Genomic DNA, 20,286 nt, shown 5'->3' on the forward strand with positions numbered 1-20,286 from the left:
CCAGTTCTTTAATGCTATGAACTGTTTGTATATGTGCGCACACATACATCTTCGCAAAATAAATGCCTGTCTCAGATTATTCTTCTTTCCTTGCATAATTTTATAAAATGGCTATCTTTATGTCTCACAGACCAGATTGTTGCATTAAAAGTTCCCTCTTTGTGTCATTTATTCGCTAATCATTACCGGGCTGCAGCCAATAAAATCAGCCCACGGGATCTGATAAGAAACCAACTATCTAAAAGCCATTGATGGAGTCTGTGTTACTTGACTCTTCTTGGCTCCAAGCTTAGCCATCAAGATAACCACAACAGATGCTGTTTTCATAAGCTGCCTCCACCCTGCACAACCTGCATTTTGTGTATTGATTTTGTGCATTGTGAGAGCTGTTGCGCCAGAGAGTTGTCTCTGGACAACCAAATGGTTTGGGCAAAGGGAAGATGAAGCGTCAAAAGGGGGGAAATACAAAGCCCATTTTCAAAATGATCAAAATGCTGGATCATGTAAAATAATAATAATAATATGCCCTTCATTATAAGATCTCAGGTCAGTTCACAGAATAAAAACAAGTAAATAATTAAAACAGTGTAGCAACCATACCTTTAAAGCACATTATTTCCCATCGCAAAGAACTGAAATTTACCTCCACAGGTTTACTAATGTAATACTGTCCTTGTATGCAGAGTGGCTCAGGAATTCTAAGAAACAAACAAACAAACAAACAAACAAACAAACAAACAAACAGGTGTGGTTTTAAAATCAGTAGTTAAAATCAGGGCAATTTTGAAAGGTGCAATCCTCCATCTTGATTCAAAATGGTGTCCAACCAACTCCTATCATCTCCATCCAGCTTGGCCAACAGTCCAGCAGGCAGCATCTGGAGGGCCAAAGGTTCCTCACCTTTGGTCTAGGAGAAGTTGGTATTTCATCCCAGTGGCACACATGACATTGAACTGCAAGGTCAGGTAGTGTATATTTGCAATGTAGTGCGCAAACATTTGCTTACCCAAAGGACATTCTTTTATTAGGCAATTAATTATTTGCACAGTTCCTTCCCTGCTTATTTGTTGGTGTCATTTTCATTCTTAATTAAACAGCTGGTGGAAGGATGCCTGCTAATCATATGGTAGCAGTGGGATGCTCTAAATGTGCAGTGTCCGATGTGCTCCTGTTTTGAAACCCTGGGAGGGCTGAGAGGGACAGGAGCAGGGCCTAAGCTTGGCTGAAGGAGCAGGAACTTGTCAGAATTGTTATAAGAAAAAAACTGCTCCTTTCCCCTTATGGGGTACCCAAGAGCCCATATGGAGTCCTTGTGTAGGTTCTCCATCGGTAGGAGAAAATAACCAGAGAATATTGAGAAGCAAAGCAGCTAGTAAGCATGATCTTCATTAAACTGTTGCAACAGGGTCCTCACTCACCACATGCAGGAGGGAGGAGGAACCCAGAACAATGGTGTGCAAGCCCTTATATAGAGCCCTGTAGCTCAAGACCACCCCGCCAATACATCATACATATCTCAAAGGAGGGGTAGTCTACAGCAGAATCTTGTCTGGCAGGAGACCTGTTAATGGGTTTACCTGAATAGCCTGGCCATTCTTTTGTGATGATAAATACTTAATTCCTGAGTCCAGGTCACAGGCTCACCCTAGTAAAGGTAAAGGTACCCCTGCCCGTACGGGCCAGTCGTGTCTGACTCTAGGGTTGCGCGCCCATCTCGCTTAAGAGGCCGGGGGCCAGCGCTGTCCGGAGACACTTCCGGGTCACGTGGCCAGCGTGACAAAGCTGCAGCTGGCGAGCCTGCACCAGCGCAGCACACGGAAACGCCATTTACCTTCCCGCTATAAAGTGGTACCTATTTATCTGCTTGCACTTAAGAGTGCTTTCGAACTGCTAGGTGGGCAGGAGCTGGGACCGAATGATGGGAGCTCACCCCGCCGCGGGGATTTGAACCACCGACCATACGATCGGCAAGTCCTAGGTCCTGAGGTTTTACCCACAGCGCCACCCGCGTCCCTCATAGGCTCACCCTATTCATACACAAATGTGCCCTTAAGGCACATTTTTGAGCACTGAGAGAATGGGGAGGCTTTTCCCATTTCCATCCAAACTCCAGAGGAATATCTGAGGTCACTGAAAGAGTCAAAATGGCTTTAGGACTGTTTTGCTGTATTGTTTCAGACATGTGGTTTATATATTTATGTATGTGTTTGCCTGGTACATTTATGAACATTTATTTTATATCTTAGGCCTTATAATTCTCATAACAGGATGAATAGTCTATTGGGGATCTTTCTGGCTCAGTTTGTTTTAAGGTCTTAGACCTCCCAGCTGTTGGAGCTGCAACCTGATTTGCTCTAGGTCTATTTAACAAGCTGTTTGGGAAATCCATAGAGAGCTTGTGCCAAATGTTTTGAGTCCTACAGGAACTGTTCACTCCTTTGCATCTCTGGCTCCTCATTACAGGGAATATCTAACATGCAGAACATTGGCCCAACCAACTTAGTGTTCTCTGCACTGATTGGCAGTGGTTCTTCAGGGCTCCAGACAGAGGTCTCTACCAGCCCTACCTAGAGATGCAGGAGACTGAACTGTGGACCTTCTGCATGCAAAGCAGATGTTCTACCACTGAGCTATGAACCTCCTCCTGCTTTTAATCCTTTTTGTTGGTCTCCAATATCTATTATTTGGAGTGGTGTTTTTGTAGCTGGAGACTCCACTATATATTTTAGAAAGTTGTTTGCTCAGTCTGCATTTTGACACCTCTTAACCTATCACCACCAAATTTTGCATAATGGTTCCTGAGATCAGGTTTTTGTCTATGTTTGGATGCCATGGTACATCATCTTAAAGCAAGATATTGCAGACTGAACCCTTCAAAACTGCTCTAATTTTAACCACTGATTTCTAAACCACACTGGGTTTTTTATGGGTTTTTTTAGAATTCCTGAACCATGCCAGATCAAAGGATGGAATTTTCATCCATCAATTTTCTAATCTCCTTTTTGTAAGGTTTTCAGAAGGTTTTCCATGAGGGAATGAGGCCCCTGGGCTGAAAAAGCTTCCGCACTCCTGAGAGCACACTGAGAGCCAGTGTGGTGTAGTGGTTAGGAGCGGTAGTCTCGTAATCTGGGGAACTGGGTTCGCGTCTCCGCTCCTCCACATGCAGCTGCTGGGTGACCTTGGGCTAGTCACACTTCTTTGAAGTCTCTCAGCCACACTCACCTCACAGAGTGTTTGTTGTGGGGGAGGAAGGGAAAGGAGAATGTTAGCCGCTTTGAGACTCCTGAAGGGGAGTGTAAGGCGGGATATCAAATCCAAACTCCTCTTCTTCTTCTTCTTTTAACAGAACCAACTAGGAGGAGCAATTTTGCAAAACCAAAAAACCCACCCAACATCAACAGATGAGGCCATAAGGGGTGAGTCAGAAATCCTGCACGCACCATGACTCCAGGCTCCTCCAGGCAACCTGTTTCCAGAGCATTCCTCCTGATTTGTTTGCACAGACTTTCCATGGTTGTTATGTTTACTGAGCATTCATTCTGATTGTTTCTGCAGAGGTTCCAGGGAATAACCATTATCTCACACTTTCTGTACATTTCCCATCACTTTCCTTACCACAAACAGTTCAGGAGGTGAATTTGTTTGTTTTGTTTTTTGAAGTGCTATTTTTTTATTATCAAGGCTGTCTACCCAGGACATTTTAGCGTTAACGAAGACCGTGTGCTTGTTTTTTTCTGTGTAGTCCACACACACAGGCTGGATCTACTATTACATATTTTTTGCGCCTGAAAAGTGCTTTTTGAGAAACTGGTTTCGTTCTGAAAATCAAGGCTCATTGTGAATTGATTCTGCATGAAGTCAGTGGTGGATTCCTCCCCAGTAAGGATAAGTAGGATCAAAATGCTGGGAAAGGAACTAGTGTCAATTGAGCAATATGAAAATATAGGTTCTATTCCTGCTCTCCCCAGTTCCGAATCCTGCCCCTCCGGTATGGCAGGATTTGAAGACATCCTTTACTTAAAATGTGATATTGAACACCCTCCGCTTCCTCCGGACTCATTTGGTGAATACAACTCATATAACTCTCTCTTTCTGACCATTTGTTGCCTAGGACTTCTGCAACTCTCCCTCCCCCACCTTGGGTTTTTCCTGTATTTCCTTTCGGGGAAATTGGTTAAATCCTTATTCAACAAGTAAATGTCAGTGTGATATTTGTATAAGTAATGAAGCAGACTGTTTAAATATGGGTGAGGATAGTCTCTAGTGATCTTTTCTTTGCAATAAAAAATGTAGGATTGTTTCCCATCAGTATGTTACTGGTCCAACAGGGAGAGATAGATAGATAGATGATAGAAACATTGCATGTTTTTTGCAGGTCTGATACCTTTGAGTAGGAGGAGGACACTTGAAAATTGTATGATAGGATAGATAACACCAAAGTTATGGGCAGTAGAAGACTGTCAGGTACTCCCATTGAAACTGACAGCAAACACAAATGGATGGGATGAAATGAACTAGCTTTCAGGAATGAACTAGTTTTGACTCAGCAATGAGATTAATGCAGTTCTAACTAATAAACCACAAAGGCTGTGACCCTATGCTCACTTATCTGGGTGTAGGTACCATTGAACTTAAGGGGACTTATTTCTGAGTAGGTTTGCATGGAATTGCACTGGAAATGAATGGAAGTTTCAGTGACAAAAATGAATGGAGTAACTAGACTTTGTTTCCCTCCTTGTACACTGCTACAACCTTAATGCCTGTTAGTCCTTCCACAGCTCCCTTTGGGATAACAAGCCCAGAGATACCATGTTGACATTGCAGGGTTTCTGTGACCGAAGGAAGCGTACAAAGGTTGGGGAAGGAAGAAAATAAATAAATCCATGACCACTTTGCAAGAACATCATTTGACTCACATTTTAATATCTGAAAATAGTATTTAAATTCTCAGCCATATTTTGGACAGCAAACCAGCACATGAATTCACAAAACCTTGCCAGGACAACACAATCATTCTCAGATGTAAAAACAATGAGGTCACATTCAACAAACAGCTTCGTATGAAAGGTGAAATGTACAGAGTGAACCAAGAGCCCAGAGGATTTCCTGGGCTACTTCTGCGCAAAGTCAGATCCTCACAAATAAGGTGTGACATGGGAAACTTGGAGATGGTTCATTTGCCTAGGTTAGTATATGGCCCCTGGAGGGTTCCTTGGGAAGTAATGTGGTCCTTAGGGTGACAGTACACACACACACACACACACACACACACACAGCGCTTCCCAGTTGTGGAGTGCCTTTGGAATAGATCCAAGGCTTTTACATTTTGATAGGTAGTGTTCAATGTTTGTCTTAAGCACAGACCTTTTGAAATTGATGGGCATGACTAATTTAGATGCATTTATTTTAATGGGTTATATATAACGCAATCAATTCTAAAGAAAAATTAGATTACCCTAATATAAACTGCAGCCCTAGAAAAAAATGGCGGGGGTGTGTGTGTGGTTGTCACCTTTCTCTTACCCGCATCTCTCCATAAAAATATAATGCATGACACACTTCCATCACACTTGACATTTCTTCCCCCTCCAAGAGCAGCAGACAGTGAGAGAAGTTGAAGCAGCAAAATGTTCGATGCAATGAGGATCTCATCTCCCATCTTCTTTTGCTAGATGTTACCAGGGAGACATAGAACAGAGATGGAGGTTGGTGGCACAACACCGCCGCCCGCCCCCATCACACCTCGTTTGGAACCACCTTGTATATTTATTTTTAAAGCATTTTGAAGGACATCGGGATGCTACAGCCTGACCCTTATTTACAGCAAATCTGGTTCCTGGCATTTCAAAACAGCAGCAGACGACACACACTTCAGAAGCAGGAAAACAAGTGCTGAGAGATGACATGACTGTTTTAAAAAAGATAACACTGCAAAGGAACACATTACAGGTGTGTGCATTTAAAAATCCTCTTATCAACAAGGCAAGATTGCATTGGACCACATCTAGCTGTGCACTCTGGGCATGAGCGAGAAAAAGTTCGGCACTTCAGAGCACCAAGTTGTTAAGGACAGACCTTAGGAGATGCAGAATTAGCTGCAAAAAAAGAGCAAATTGCCACACTGACCACATCCACACCTTACGTTTAAAGTGATATTACTTTAAGCAGCCGTGCCTTTCCCCAAAGAACCCCCAGAATTGTTGTTTGTTCAGGGTGCAGAGAGTTGTTAGGTGACCCCTTTCCTCCTCCCAGAACTACAATTCCCAGAGTGGTTTAACAACCCCCCTGCCCATATAACTCTGGGAACCGTAGTTTGGGAAGGGAATACAAGTGTCTCCTAACAACTCTCAGCACTTTTGATGAATGACAGCTCCCAGTATTATTTGGGGGAAGCTGAGACTGTTAAAAGTGGCATAATAGCATTTTAAGTGTATGGCTTGCATGTGACCACTGCCAGACCTTCTCCCTACACCTGTTCTTGTGCTTTTAAGGAGGGGAAGGGGAATCTGCCAGTTGCCAGAGTGAGATTCAGATAAAGCATTCTCATTAGAGAACTCTGCCACAGAGTGAGGAAACTGGGCACCCTGACAGAACCCCGGAGGCTGTACTCCAAGGAATTTGTGCCACCCTGCAGAATTGAAGGAACTCACATTTTCCAGTGATGGACTCACCACGCTAACCCCTCAGCCCTCACAAGCAGAGGCAGCAGCAAGCTTGAACTGATGCTCCAGTCTGATGGTCAGAGCTTTACTCAGCATCGGTACCCCAGCTATGGTCTGAATCAGGTCCCTGATACGTGTGCTAGGAAAGGTGAGGCAGTTATGGCCAGGATGCTGCTGGGGCACCTGCTCCAAGGACCAGGTCCCAGTTCCGGCAGCCTGCAGGACAGCTTCTTCCTGCTCAGAAGTAGGCCTTCTGGCTCTTCATTAGACTTGCTGATGCTATTGGACAGCGCCCCTGCTGGTCCATGCTTTAACTGCCACTTGCAGGAGCTGGTGCAATACTTGTTGCTTCGGATTCCAGGCACCCCACTATCACTCACGGGTCTGCAGACTTGGTCAGACCACACCTGGAATACTGTGTCCAATTCTGGGCACCACAATTTAAGAAGGATGTTGACAAGCTGGAATGTGTGCAGAGGAGGGCAACCAAGATGATCAAGGGTGTGGAAACCAAGCCTTGAAGGACCTGGGTATGTTTAGCCTGGAAAAGAGGAGACTGAGAGAAGATATGATAGACATCTTCAAATATCTTAAGGGCTGTCACATGGAGAAGGGAGCATGCTTGTTTTCTCTTGCTCTGGAGGGTAGGACTTGAACCAATGGTTTCAAGTTACAAGAAAGGAGATTCTGACTAAACATTCAGAAAAACTTTCTGAGAGTAAGAACTGTTTAACAGTGGAATGGACTCCCTCAGGAGGTTTTGGACTCTCCTTCCTTAGAGGTTTTGAAACAGAGGTTGGGTGGCCATCTATCACAGATGCTTTAGCTGAGGTTCCTGCATTGCAGGGGGTTGGACTAGATGACCCTTGGGTCCCTTCCAACTCTATGATTCTGGTTTGGTTTTAATTAATTTACTCCTCTCCCCAAATCACCACCCAAATTATCCCAACTAGCATTGGTGTGCAACGCTTAAAGTCTGATTCCTAATTCAAATGGATTTCTAGTGGTGCTTATAATAATGGCTAGGTGGATTGTAGCATGCTAACAGAGCTGTGGAAACATACCTGGGGACAGTGTCGCATGGTGTGTTAGGGTTGGCAGGATTTACAATGCATTCTATATATCAATACTACAAATTTCCATCCATTTTATACCATCTCAACTTAGCCACGGTGAATCAAGTCTCTCCAATCCTGTTGTGGTTTCCGTTTATGGATTGCACTAGTGTATCCGCTGCCAACCTGGTGTTCTCCAGCTTCTTGGACTACAACTCCCATCAGCCCACAGTGTAGAACATTGGGAACTGGCGTATGTCTCCCTTGCCCATGAAGCATGATCTACCGTGTTGGATGGGCTGGGGTGAGGTAGAGAGATCCAGGCCTTCTTACCCTTCCACCTATTTATGAAGCCAATGGTTGAGGTGGAGCAACAGTGTCCCCCATTGAGAATCAAGCCTCCTTCTATCTGCATGCCCCACCCCCTTGATCTGCATAGCCCCACCCCTGTTTTCTTGTCTTGCTTGTGTGGTGTAATGTTGAAGAGGAGAGCATTTCTGTGCAAGGTGGAAAGAAAGCAAATATTTGTACACCCTGGAAATAGGATTTTGCAAAGTCCATTCTTATCATGCCCATGGCATTTGCCACCACAATGTGCTCCAAGCAAGTTCCAGTTCTCTTGAAGGCAATGGAGGTCTCTTTCTACAGCTTGCTAGTCTGCATGTGCCCATTGGACTCCACACTTCTCTGGAGTAGCATCGCCTCCTGCAGGCGGCTGCTCTTCTCTTGCCGATGTTCGGTTGGGTCGCCGTCTTCAATGCCATTTCCTTTGCGGAGGCACAGGACCTTCTGAAAGCTCTGCTTGAAGTTTTCGGAAAGAAATCCATACAGGATAGGGTTGGCACAGCTGTTGGCGTAGGAGAGAACCACCACAAAACAGAAGATGCCAACCAAGACAGGCTCCTCTGGCAAGATGAAGATCAGGTTGATGATGTTGACAATGTAGAAGGGAAGCCAACAGAAAACAAAAACAACCACAATGATGACCACCATCTTGGTCACTTTCCTCTCCGACCTTCGGCGCCTTGTAGAGCCCACTCGGATTCCCGAGGACTTGACTTTGATGATGATCAGCAGGTAGCAGAGGCAGATCACCAGCAGAGGTCCAAAGAACCCCAAGACGGAGGTGTAAATTATGAACACTGCAGACCAGATCTGCACCGGGTCAGGCCAGCTCATGTTGCAGGTGTCAAAGGTTTCCTGGACATCAGCGAATATGATCATCGGGAGCACCACCAGGAAGGAGAAAGTCCAGACTGCCAGGCTGATCAGTCTGGCGAACCTTGGGTGACGCCACTTGGTAGACTTGATGGGGTGAACCACGGCAAGATAGCGGTCCAGACTCATGACTGTCAAGCAAAAGATACTGGTGAATTGGTTGATGCCATCAAAAGCTGTCACTAGCCTGCACATGAAAGTCCCAAATGGCCAGTAGGAGATGGCATTCTGGGTAGCCAGGAATGGCAAGCCGAGCATGAAGAGTACGTCAGCGATTGCCAAGTTTAAAATGTAAATGTTCGTGACGGTCTTCATCTTGGCATAACGCAGGACCACGTAAATGACCAAGGTGTTCCCACTCAGCCCAACGGCACAAACCATGAGGTAAATGATTGGAATGAGCACAGAGCGGATGCTGGTAGGAATGGAAAACCCTCCGAGAGTCGCATTGCTTGTTGTGTTAGCCAAAAAGGAGAAGTTATCATCTGGAGGAATGGCTTCTTTGAGGAAAGCGGTGGAGAAGTACAAAGGATCCATGTTCCTTGTCTCAATGTGGTTTCTTAAGAATGACGAAGCCTAGTGTCCCTCAGCATTTTCATCCTGGGGGAGAGAAAAACGAACAGAAACATGAAAAGAAAAGATTATTGGTGGGCATGTTCAGAAATCTCTCCTGTTTAAAATGTATGAAACAGCTGCCTTGCACATTCTGCTGTAATGCACCAAAATAATTAGCTACCCTGGCTGGCAATTATTTAGGAATTAAGCAGATGTTTTGTTTTCTCCCATCAACCTTCTCCTGCAAATAAAAATGAATATGGGAGCTGTGAACAAAATGAGCTCACCATAATAGCCTTGGATGTTCCTGGATCATTCTCTCAAGGGAAAAGAGAAGGCTGCCTCATACCGTGTCAAGCCATTGAGCTCAGTATTGTCCACACTGGCTGGCTGTGGCTCTTCAGGATTTCAGACAAGGGTCTCTCCCAGCCTTACCTGGAGATGCCAGGGACTGAACCTGGGACCTTCTGCATGCAAAGCAGGTGCTCTATCCCTGAGCTGTGCCCCCTTCCCCCACAGGAAACCGAGTCAAAACCTTGGTCTATCCAGCTCAGTACCAGACTCAGGCAGCTTCCTGTTTGAGTAACTCACCAGACCTCCCTCCCAGCCCTATCTAGAGATGTTAGGGATTGAATATGGGCCCTTCTGTTTTTTTTTTTATAAATAATTTTTATTAAGGTTTTAAACAAAGAAAAAAGAAAAACAACACACACAAAAAACAATACAAAACTCAACAATAAAAACACAAAACATAACAATTAAAAACAAACTCTCTTTTCCATTTCCAATTTTAAATTACTTATTTTCTGGACTTCCTCATACCTCCCTCTTTTGTATTCCAATCCACATTATTTATCCAGCAGTTTCTTTTCCACTTTTTTTAATCCCAATCTTTAATTTAATAAAATGTTAAAATATATAACTTCAACTTTTTTAAACCTAATCCTTACTCTTAATGTCATATAGCTTAAAATTTTTCCCTTTTATTATCAAATTTCCATTTCTTTAAACATCTTTAATCTTAATCTTTAATCTTAATCTATCCTTATCTTTAACCTGTACAGCTGGAAACCACTTATTTTCAATCCAACATCACTCTAACATTCCTTAATTTTGCAGTGTTTCTGAAGATAGTCTTTGAATTTCTTCCAGTCTTCCTCCATCGACTCTTCTCCCTGGTCACGGATTCTACCAGTCATTTCCGCCAATTCCATATAGTCCATAAGTTTCATCTGCCATTCCTCCAGCGTGGGAAGTTCTTGTGTCTTCCAATACTTTGCGATGAGTATTCTTGCTGCTGTTGTTGCATACATAAAGAAAGTTCTATCCTTTTTTAACACCATTTGGCCCACTATGCCCAGGAGAAAGGCCTCTGGTTTCTTGGGGAAGGTATACTTAAATACCTTTTTTAATTCATTATATATCATTTCCCAGAAAACCTTAATCTTTGGGCACGTCCACCAAAGGTGAAAAAATGTACCTTCAGTTTCTTTACATTTCCAACATTTGTTATCGGGCAAGTGATAGATTTTCGCAAGCTTGACTGGGGTTATGTACCACCTGTATATCATTTTCATAATATTCTCTCTTAAGGCATTACATGCCGTAAATTTCATACCTGTGGTCCATAACTGTTCCCAGTCAGCAAACATAATGTTATGTCCAACGTCCTGTGCCCATTTAATCATAGCCGATTTTACCGTTTCATCCTGAGTATTCCATTTCAGCAGCAAGTTATACATTCTTGACAAATTCTTAGTTTTGGGTTCTAACAATTCTGTTTCTAATTTGGATCTTTCCACCTGGAAGCCAATTTTCCTGTCGAATATGGGCCCTTCTGTATGCATCTGATCTACAGTGCTTCTCCCAGGAGACACTTATAAAATGCTACACCACTGAAAGAAGAATGTAGACATGGAAGGAAGAATGTTATAGCTGCAAAGAATTCAGGGGCAGTAAATGGGGAGAACCTCTGTATCTATGCACATTTTAGTTATTTATATTGACCACGTGTTGATCCATCAACTTCCAAGGCTATTAGGGTGAGCCAACAGTTAGTGCTTGAACTGACTAGAGGGGTGGCACCCTAGACCTAATCTTGAGAGGCACCCAAGACTTGGTGCGAGATGTTAAGTGTGGGTAAGCCAATTGGGAACAGTGGTCATAGCACTATTAAATTAAATATACATGGAACTGGCCAGTTGCCAAGGAAAGCGCACATGGTCACATTTGGTCACTTCCTCAGAATGAGAAGATTGATAAAAAGGAAGTTGGAAGGCAGATTCAAAAGGTTCAAATCACTCCAAAATGCTTGAAAGTTGTTTAAAAACACAGTATTAGATAATCAACTGGAGTGTATATGGCAGATCAGGAAAGGTACTATGAGGGTGAAGATGTGAAAAGGTACTATCTTCGGGCAGAAGATATAGGACAATGAAAACACGAACCACACGCCTTCTGAATAGTTTCTATCCAAGAGCTCTGATTGCACTAAATAATGATCTCAGGGCCAGTTGCAAGAAATAGCAAGCAGGGAGTAGGAAGGAATGAGACAGGTTTTTAGGTTATGTTATGCCTTTAATAGGTTATGTTACATTCTGGAGTATGATATGTTTTTATAGATTATGTCTGAATAGGATGAGAGTGTTGGAGATACGTGCAAATGTGTATGTGAACCCGGTCTTTGGGTGGGTGTTTGATTTTCGTTGTTGTGTATACTGTGTATATACGGACAATGACAATAAATTTATCTTAAATCTTAAATCTTAAATCTTAAATCTTAAATCTTAAATCTTAAATCTTAAATCTTAAATCTTAAGAGGACACCAACACGGTTAATGAGTAGAGACAAAGAAGCTATTAGAGGTGAGAAGGCTTCCCTCAAAAAACTGAAGTCTTGCCCAAATGAACAGAACAAAAAAGAACGTGAAAACCTTGGCAAAGAGAAAGAAAGAAATTGTAGGCAGACAGTAAGGAGTGCTGAAAAAGAATGTGAGGAACACATTGCTGAAAACATTAAGACAATAAACAAGATGTTCTTTAAATATATTAGTAGCAGGAAACTGTCTAGGGAGGTGATTGAACTCTTGGATGACAAGGGAGTCAAATGGGTGCTAAAGGAGGATAAGAAGATTGTGGAGAAACTGAATGAACTACCATATTTGCATCTGCCTTCACAATGGAAGATATTGGGCAGATCTCAGTGCCTTTTCAGAAGGTGAGTCTGGGGAAATAAGGCAAACAGTGGTGATGAGAGATGAAGTCCTAGGCTTAATAGAAAACTAAAAACTGACAAATCACCTGCCCAGATGTCATCCTCCCGAGAGTTCTCAGCGAACTCAAATGTGAAACTGGTGATCTTCTAACAAAAATATGTAACTTGTCCTTCAGATCAGCCTACATACCTAAGGACTTTAAAGTAGCCAATGTAACGCCCATTTTATAACAGCTTATGCAAGTTCAAATTGTTGCAAGACACCTGTAACAATAGGTTTCTACTCATCTTCAGTGAGCTATGTGCCAATGAGTTTGCCGCTCTCTCTTTAAAACTCTCCCATTTCTGTAACTCTTTATCTGTTAAAAGTTAAAACATTTTTGACCCATGGATGTCTTAATCAGCTCCCTGCTGTGCTCATACTTTCAGGAACAACCATAGGGATTAGAAATTTGCTTTATCAGAAGTGCAGAAAATGAGGTTCTAAGAATTAGGGATGGGGGATAAATTCAATTCTATTTGCATTTTAGAATGAACCTATGTAATTCGCACTTCCTGAACCAATACACAAACCAAAATATACGGCCATCCTTTGGAAACTGCACTTTGCCAGACTTTTTTTTGCAATGCATTTATTCAGATAAGTAATGTGCAGAAAGATGCATGTATACTAGAGTAAAATGTGCATCAAAATGCATATATTAGCAAAAAGTGGCATTAGTATTATAGAAGAGGAACATACTTTACAAAAACATGCATATTAGGCAAAATTGCATACACAAATGTGTGTATTAGAAGAAATTCATGCTATTTTTTATGAATTTTCATGAGGATTATGTTTTTTTTTTAATGAACAAATGTAAAAATGTGGAGAACTATACTTTCAGACTGGAAAAAATTAGAAACGGAGAGCAGCCCAAACTGAGATATTCATGCCTCCCTACACAGGGTGCTGAATCCTACCTCTTCCATCACATTCTTTGCTTTTTCTGGGCTATGATGGTAGGTTATTCCCTTTGATATTTTAATCCATCAGATCCTCCTTAGACTCAGAGCAATTTATAACTGCAGTTCTTTATGATTGATATTACATATTATTTTTACATGCATAATTTTGAGTTAAAAATAATTCTTCCTGGAGTCAAGCAAAAAAAAAAAAAAAAAAAGCAGCAAAAAAAGCAGTGTGTGTGTGTGCCATTTGACCTGCCTTATCTCCTGTCTTCAGCCTTTTTAGTCATAAGAAAAATGGATGAAGTTGAAGCAGCCACTTAATAAAACAGGCTGTGCTGATAAGGTTTCAAATTCCAATCCCAAGGACAAAGCAACAAATAAAAAATTTACTCTCCCTCTAGAAAATATAGCCCTGGCTGTAAAGTGTAATCCAGCGTTCCCAGGGCTCTTAAGTGGCAGAGAACAAGAATCCAGAATTGTAGAATTGGAAGGGACCCATAGGGTCATCTAGTTCACCCCTGCATTGCACGAATTATACCTAGGATGCAGAACCTAAAGATGATGCAGTCATGGCCACAGAGAAGGGCTCCTGGAGTCACAGTGACTAATGGTCAAGACACACCCCAAGAAGGATATTCCAATGGGTTCTCTTATGTTGTTTGCTTGCTGGGTTTTAGGTAAAGGTAAAGGGACCCCTGACCATTAGGTCCAGTTGTGGCCGACTCTGGGGTTGCGGCGCTCATCTCGCTTTATTGGCCGAGGGAGCCGGCGTACATGTGGCCAGCATGACTAAACCGCTTCTGGCGAACCAGAGCAGCGCATGGAAATGCTGGTTACCTTCCCGCCGGAGCGGTACCTATTTATCTACTTGCACTTTGACGTGCTTTCGAACTGCTAGGTTTGCAGGAGCAGGGACCGAGCAACGGGAGCTCACCCTGTGGCGGGGATTCGAACCGCCGACCTTCTGATCAGCAAGTCCTAGGCTCTGTGGTTTAACCCACAGCGCCACCCACGTCCCTTAGGGTTTTACACTAAAGCAATTATTTCCTCCACACCATTTCCGCGAATCAAATTGCCATAGGTGCCAACTCCCTAGGGCCCTGGGTACCCGAGCGCCCACAAAATTCCCCATGAAGGGGCTGGGCACCCACAAAGTTTGCTGCCAGGGCTGCATGGCACCCACGGTCATGGGGCCAAGCTGCCACTCCTGTCACCACCTCACCTTAGCCCTGAAGTAGTGGCAGTGGTGGTTTGTGCCTCTTGGGACTGGTGGTAGGCAGAGAGCCCAAAGAGTTGATGGCACCAGAGCCAATGACAGAGGCAACAAACGATGGTTTTGTGCCCATCCACTTCCATGCTGAGTTCTTCAAGGGGCTACACTGAGGCAGAGGCAGTGCAGGAAATTGACAGGCAGTGCCACCTCTGGAATGGGTTGCCAGGTTTCAAAAGGTTCTTGAGTTTTCTTTAAAGAAGACCCCCAAATAGGGACAGACTGAGGCCCTATGAACCAGCCTCCACTGAGTCACCATCTCCAAACAGACCCTTAAGCAGCTTACAGACAGAAACAAGATACCAAAGACTTCAAAATAAAACAAAACATTAGAAGTTCATTTAAAGTAGGGCATGAGGGGGTGCTGTGGCCCTCCAGATGTCACTGAACTGCAACTCCCATCATCCACTGCCCATTGAACAAACTGGCTTTGGAGTCCAAAATCATCTGAAAAGCTGGAGGTTCAATGCCAGTGATTTAAAGCATCAGAGGAAATCAAAATATTTAGTAGCTTAAGAACTGAGATGAAAGCTAGTAGAAAAGCAGTCTGACTCACCAGCTTAGGAGAAAGCAAAACACATTCAGGATTTGTGTTTATTGATAATGATTCCATTAATTACCCGTCCTTCACTGTCAGGTCCCAGGTTGGGTTATAATCATTTAAAACATTTTAAAGGTCTTAACAGATCTTCTGAGGAATAAAAGCAAGAAGGGGTCTCATTTGTTTCCCAGTGGAGGGAGTTCTGCCTGATGGGAGCCACCACAGAAAAAAATATTGTCATCATCACTGCCAACCTAATTTCACTGCAGATCCAGCCAATTCTTTCCGACTTTCAAATGCCTCTGTGGGGATTATTCAAGTTCTAGCCATCAATTCTATTGAATAAACACATGCATTTCTCTTGCAAACTACAGATATATATTTTAAACTGTGCTAAAAGCAGGTCCACTTTAAAAGAAACAGAAAGCAGCCTTCATCATCCCCGAAAATTTGTCTTTATGTCCACTTATTTCTCCATCAGAAGGAAAGTCGCCTCAAGGTGTACAGGCAAGATCTTTTAATGAAACTTATTTAGCCCTTAATACTCTTCATCTGTCCCATCACAATCTCTGGTGGAGAAAGAATGGATCTTTCTCACTGTTTCAATGCAGGCTCAGTTCACAGACGGGGAAATGGAATATTGCATTAATAATTCTGAATACTGGATGCTTATTCTGGTTTAATTAACATGATGTATGCATGCTTGTTCCACACTGCACAGAAAGGGGCCTCATTCACACATCTGAGTATATGGAAAGGCAATCTGAAAGCATTTCGTTTTGTTTTTAAAAATTGCATGTTAGGAACATAGGGAGCTGCCTTACACTGAGTCAGACCATTGGTCCATTGACGACATCATGCTGAATCTGACGGATACTCCACCTAGTTCAGCACTGACTGCTTTATGCTAAGCCAGACTATTGGTCTATCTAGCTCAGCATTGTCTACACTGACTGGCAGTGGCTCTCCAGGGTTTTGGGCAGGAGACATTCTCAGCCCTGTCTGGAGTTGCTGGGGATTGAACTTGGGACCTTCTACATGCAAAGCAGTTGTTTTAGCCACTGAGCTACTGCTGCCTTTTCCTATCAGTCAGTGACAGAAACACCAAGAGGGTGGCTTGCAGTCCTGAGTGGCTCACTTGCAAGTGACAAACAAAATTTCATCTCCGGTGCGAAAAGCTGCCCAGCAAAATCAGTTCAAACGCTCAGTCGCTAGTTCCCAGATGTACATGAAATGACATGTGATATCTGTGTATGTGTAAGCCAGCTGATATGTACCCAGTGCTCCTTGGGCTGCTTCACACCTGCACTTCCACTGCTTTGAAGGTGACTGGGATCATGCGCTGACCTGCATGTGTGAAATGCACCATCGCAGGTCAGCCTCCCCACCCCTGCCAGATCTCTTATTATTATTATTTATTGGATTTATATATCGCCCTATACCCAGCGGTTCTTCTGATCACGACCTTCCAGTCATAGAAACAGAGAACCATAAAATTGGACGGGACCCTGGGGATCATCCAGGCCTACCTTTCAATGCAGGAATGTGCAGTTATCCCTTATGGGGTTGATCCTGCAACCGTGGCATTATCACCTCCATGTTCTAGCCGACTGAGCTACCTAGCTTTGCATGACAGTCAAGTGTGGACCTTTTCACACATTCAGTTGCCAGTTAATGGGGGTTCAGGAATCAAGTGGTGGGCAGGCATGTGTGAATCAGCCCAAGCCTTCCCTTTTCCCTACACAATGGTCATTTCAGTGTAAAAGGAAGTGGACTAACTCACACACAAATGTGTGACAAATGATGGGAAGTCCCTGCTTGCAACTTCCTTCTGCGTACACCAATAATAATAATAATAATAATAATAATGCTCAATAATAATAAATAATAAACAAATATTTAATATCATTAATATTTAATGGCATTTAATACTATTAATAATATTATCAATAATACAAATGTATTTTATTAATTGGTAATGACAATGATGTGTGGGTTGCCCACATGTGACAAACACACAAAAAATGAGCTCCAATATCAGAAAATTGATCCTCTTGAATTAAGCAGCCACGAATTGTTCAAAAACCTTGAGATTGTTCCAAGGATTGACTCATTCTGCACACCCCAGAAGAGTGTGTCCATGTTAATCTGCTCTCGCCAAAGCCACAAGAGAGTCTGGTGGCTCCTCGGTGGTTGGGCTCTAGCCCCGTCCCCCAAAGTTTTTGCCACAATGCCTTCTCGCTAGACTTGAAGTCTCTCGCTTCTACCAACCTCTCCGCCCTCCTTCCAACCATATGCTTGTTGCTTTACCTGGCTTGGCTTGGTCTCTCTCCGCCCCACTTCCAGGGACCGTCCTGCTCCAAGCTTGCCCTCCAGCTTTCCTCAAAATCCAGGTCCAGCAAGCCTCCCTCCTGCTGTCTCCTCCGGTCGGATTGTCCTGCTGATGGTCGCCAAACGCAGCTGCTTCTTTCTAGGAGGACAATGTCCTTCTGGGACAGGCGTCGTCTTCTCCTTGACCCCACCAGCAGCGGCAAAGTTCTGTCTCTGAAGCCGGCAGGCTCCTGGCTCCGGAAAGCCAAACCCTCGCTCTCCCTGCTCAAGCGCCTCACTAAATAAATATCCAGCGCCGGGTCTCTAAGTAGCACAGTCGACGGCGGGGGAAGGAGGTGGGACGCGGGGGAAGGGGATTTGCCTGTTGCGCTTTATAGGCTGCGGCCAGCGGGTTGCAGTACCCCCTGCAGACAACGGACCTGCCTTGCAAGAAGGGCGGGGAAACATCTCGCCCGAGGGCTCCAGGGAGCTCCTTTGAAAAGAGGGGGGAAAGAAAGCAGACGCTTGAAAGTTGCGCGTGGGTTGGATTTGGGAAGGCGGCCGTTTCTTAGGATCCTCTGGCGCGCCGAAGTACGAAAGAGCTGCAGTCGTGTCACGTTATGGCTTGCACCATGAGCGCTAATAATGAGTTTCCCCAGCCACTTTAGGCGGGTCCCAATCAAATGTTTAAAACAGTACAGCATTAAATATTAAAAACTTCCCTAAACAGGGCTGCCTTCAGATGTCTTTTAAAGATAGGATAGCTGCTTATTTCCTTCACATCTGAAGGGAGGGTGTTCCACAGGGTGGGCGCCGCTACCGAGAAGGCCCTCTGTCTGGCGCTGGGAGCTTTGCAGGGTAACAACATCGCAGAAACCAAAAGGCAGGGCTCTGCCCCGAAAATGTTACAGGCGAAATGCTCCGCGACAGCTAGGATCCAAAACGCAGGACACAAGACGAGCCTGCTGGATCAGGCCAGTTGCCCATCATAGTCCAGCATCCTGTTCTCACAATGGCCAACCAGACGCCCCCAAAGGAAATCCGCAAGCAGCACTCAAGCACAAGAGCACCCTCCCCTTCCGCGGTTTCCAGCAACTGGGGTACAGAAGTCTCCGACTGTAAAGGAAGAGTAGTCATCGTGGCTAGTCGCCACTGGTAGCCCTCTCCTCCATGAATTGGTCCAGTCCTCTTTTAGAGCCATCCAAGTTGTTGGGCATCGCTGCCTCCTGCGGGAGCGAGTTCCATGGTTAAACTATGCGGTGCGTCAAGGACGCAAGCTTTCGGGTTGCGCAGAGCTCCTTCACAGGAGCAAGGGAAGTGGGGGAAGCGAGGGATTTTAGCAGGGCTGAACAGCCAGAGGTCGTGCCCATATTTCTTCCCTTCCTCGCATCCCTCCTGCCCCCATCGCCTATATATACATATAAATAAACCAGCCGTAACATTAAAGCGTCAGTGAGAAGCGTCTCCAGGGCAGTCCGATAATAAGGGAGATGCGCAAAGTGGTGAACGCAACAATTGGAGAAGAAATGGCAACAGGCAAGAATGCACACAAAGCGCGCGCACACACACACACACACACAAACACACACACACATACACACACACACACACAGAGAGAGAGAGAGAGAGAGAGAGAGAGAGAGAGAGAGATTGGCTTCCGTTTGACTCATTCAATCTCTTTTCCTTCACTCCCATTTGGGAGTGAGGAGTCTTTTTTCAGCCTGCCCGGAATGCTAGTTCCAAGCCGAGACGCCTTACCTCGTCAGTTTGAAGTAGCGTCTCGTCTATTTCATCCATGCCCTTCATTTGCCGAGGCTACTTTTCATCAAGCCTCTGGCTGGGCGCCTGAAGGAATGGGGCTGGCGATGTGAGGTGGGGGGGGGGGAGTCTCCTGAGGGGTGGGGGATGCTGCCTCCCTAGCCCTGTAAAGCGCATTTCCCGAAGTGTCTGCTTTGCGCACTAATTCGTATTCTTTGCTCTAAAAAGAACTCCGATTTAGGGGAGCGTTTGCGCGGAATCCACCTCTCCCCCGCAAACTGCAAAAGGTTACCCGCACCGCTTCTCCCCCCCCTCACTTCTGCTTGGTAAACAGCCCGCTTCCTTTTTCTAAGCCCCGGGGAAAGAAACTTGCCCCCAAGAGCCTCTCCTCCTGTTCCCGGTGTGATCTTGGGCGCCGCGGTGGAAAGAGCCCAGAGCCGGAGGAACTCGGCTCGTGAAGCGGCAGGTGGGGGCGTCTGGGGCGTCTCTATCCAAAGCGCGGGCGGTGCTCGGTCGGGAAAGGTTGCAGACGCTTCCCAAAAGAGCACGAGAGAGAGAAAGATCAAAAGGAACCCGTCGCGCTCTGCAGCCGCGCGCCCTACCGCGGTGCGCGCATTTTTCCGCATGTGGAGTCGGGAGAAGAATCCCATATTTGCTCTTTTGTCGAACGTCGCCAAAATATAACTGTCGGAGCGATGTTTTCGAATGTGCCAGCTTTGATTCCTGCGGGGAACAAGTGCAAGCTTTATGGT

The 20,286-nt window shown here is 44.6% G+C and overlaps 1 protein-coding gene and 1 long non-coding RNA gene across 3 annotated transcripts in view; both read right to left on the minus strand.

Annotated features, from left to right (window-relative positions):
• Positions 1–20,286, minus strand: part of LOC308463285 — a 447,382-nt gene that overhangs the window by 94,768 nt on the left and 332,328 nt on the right. The window lies entirely within an intron of this gene.
• SSTR5 (somatostatin receptor 5) lies at positions 4,904–19,940 on the minus strand. Of its 2 annotated transcripts, none has more exons than XM_080981437.1 (3): positions 19,908–19,940; positions 17,777–18,415; positions 4,904–9,535 (listed from the first exon to the last, which is right to left on the minus strand). In XM_080981437.1, exon 3 carries the CDS (start codon positions 9,470–9,472, stop codon positions 8,360–8,362), a length of 1,113 nt encoding a protein of 370 aa, XP_080837563.1. In that variant the 5' UTR covers positions 9,473–9,535; positions 17,777–18,415; positions 19,908–19,940; the 3' UTR covers positions 4,904–8,359. The 2 variants fall into 2 exon arrangements, with proteins under 2 accessions (XP_080837563.1, XP_080837562.1); XM_080981436.1 differs by lacking the exon at positions 19,908–19,940 and adding an exon at positions 19,535–19,866.

Source organism: Podarcis pityusensis (assembly GCF_964106645.2).
Source record: "Podarcis pityusensis genome assembly, chromosome: 14".
Taxonomy (NCBI): domain Eukaryota; kingdom Metazoa; phylum Chordata; class Lepidosauria; order Squamata; family Lacertidae; genus Podarcis; species Podarcis pityusensis.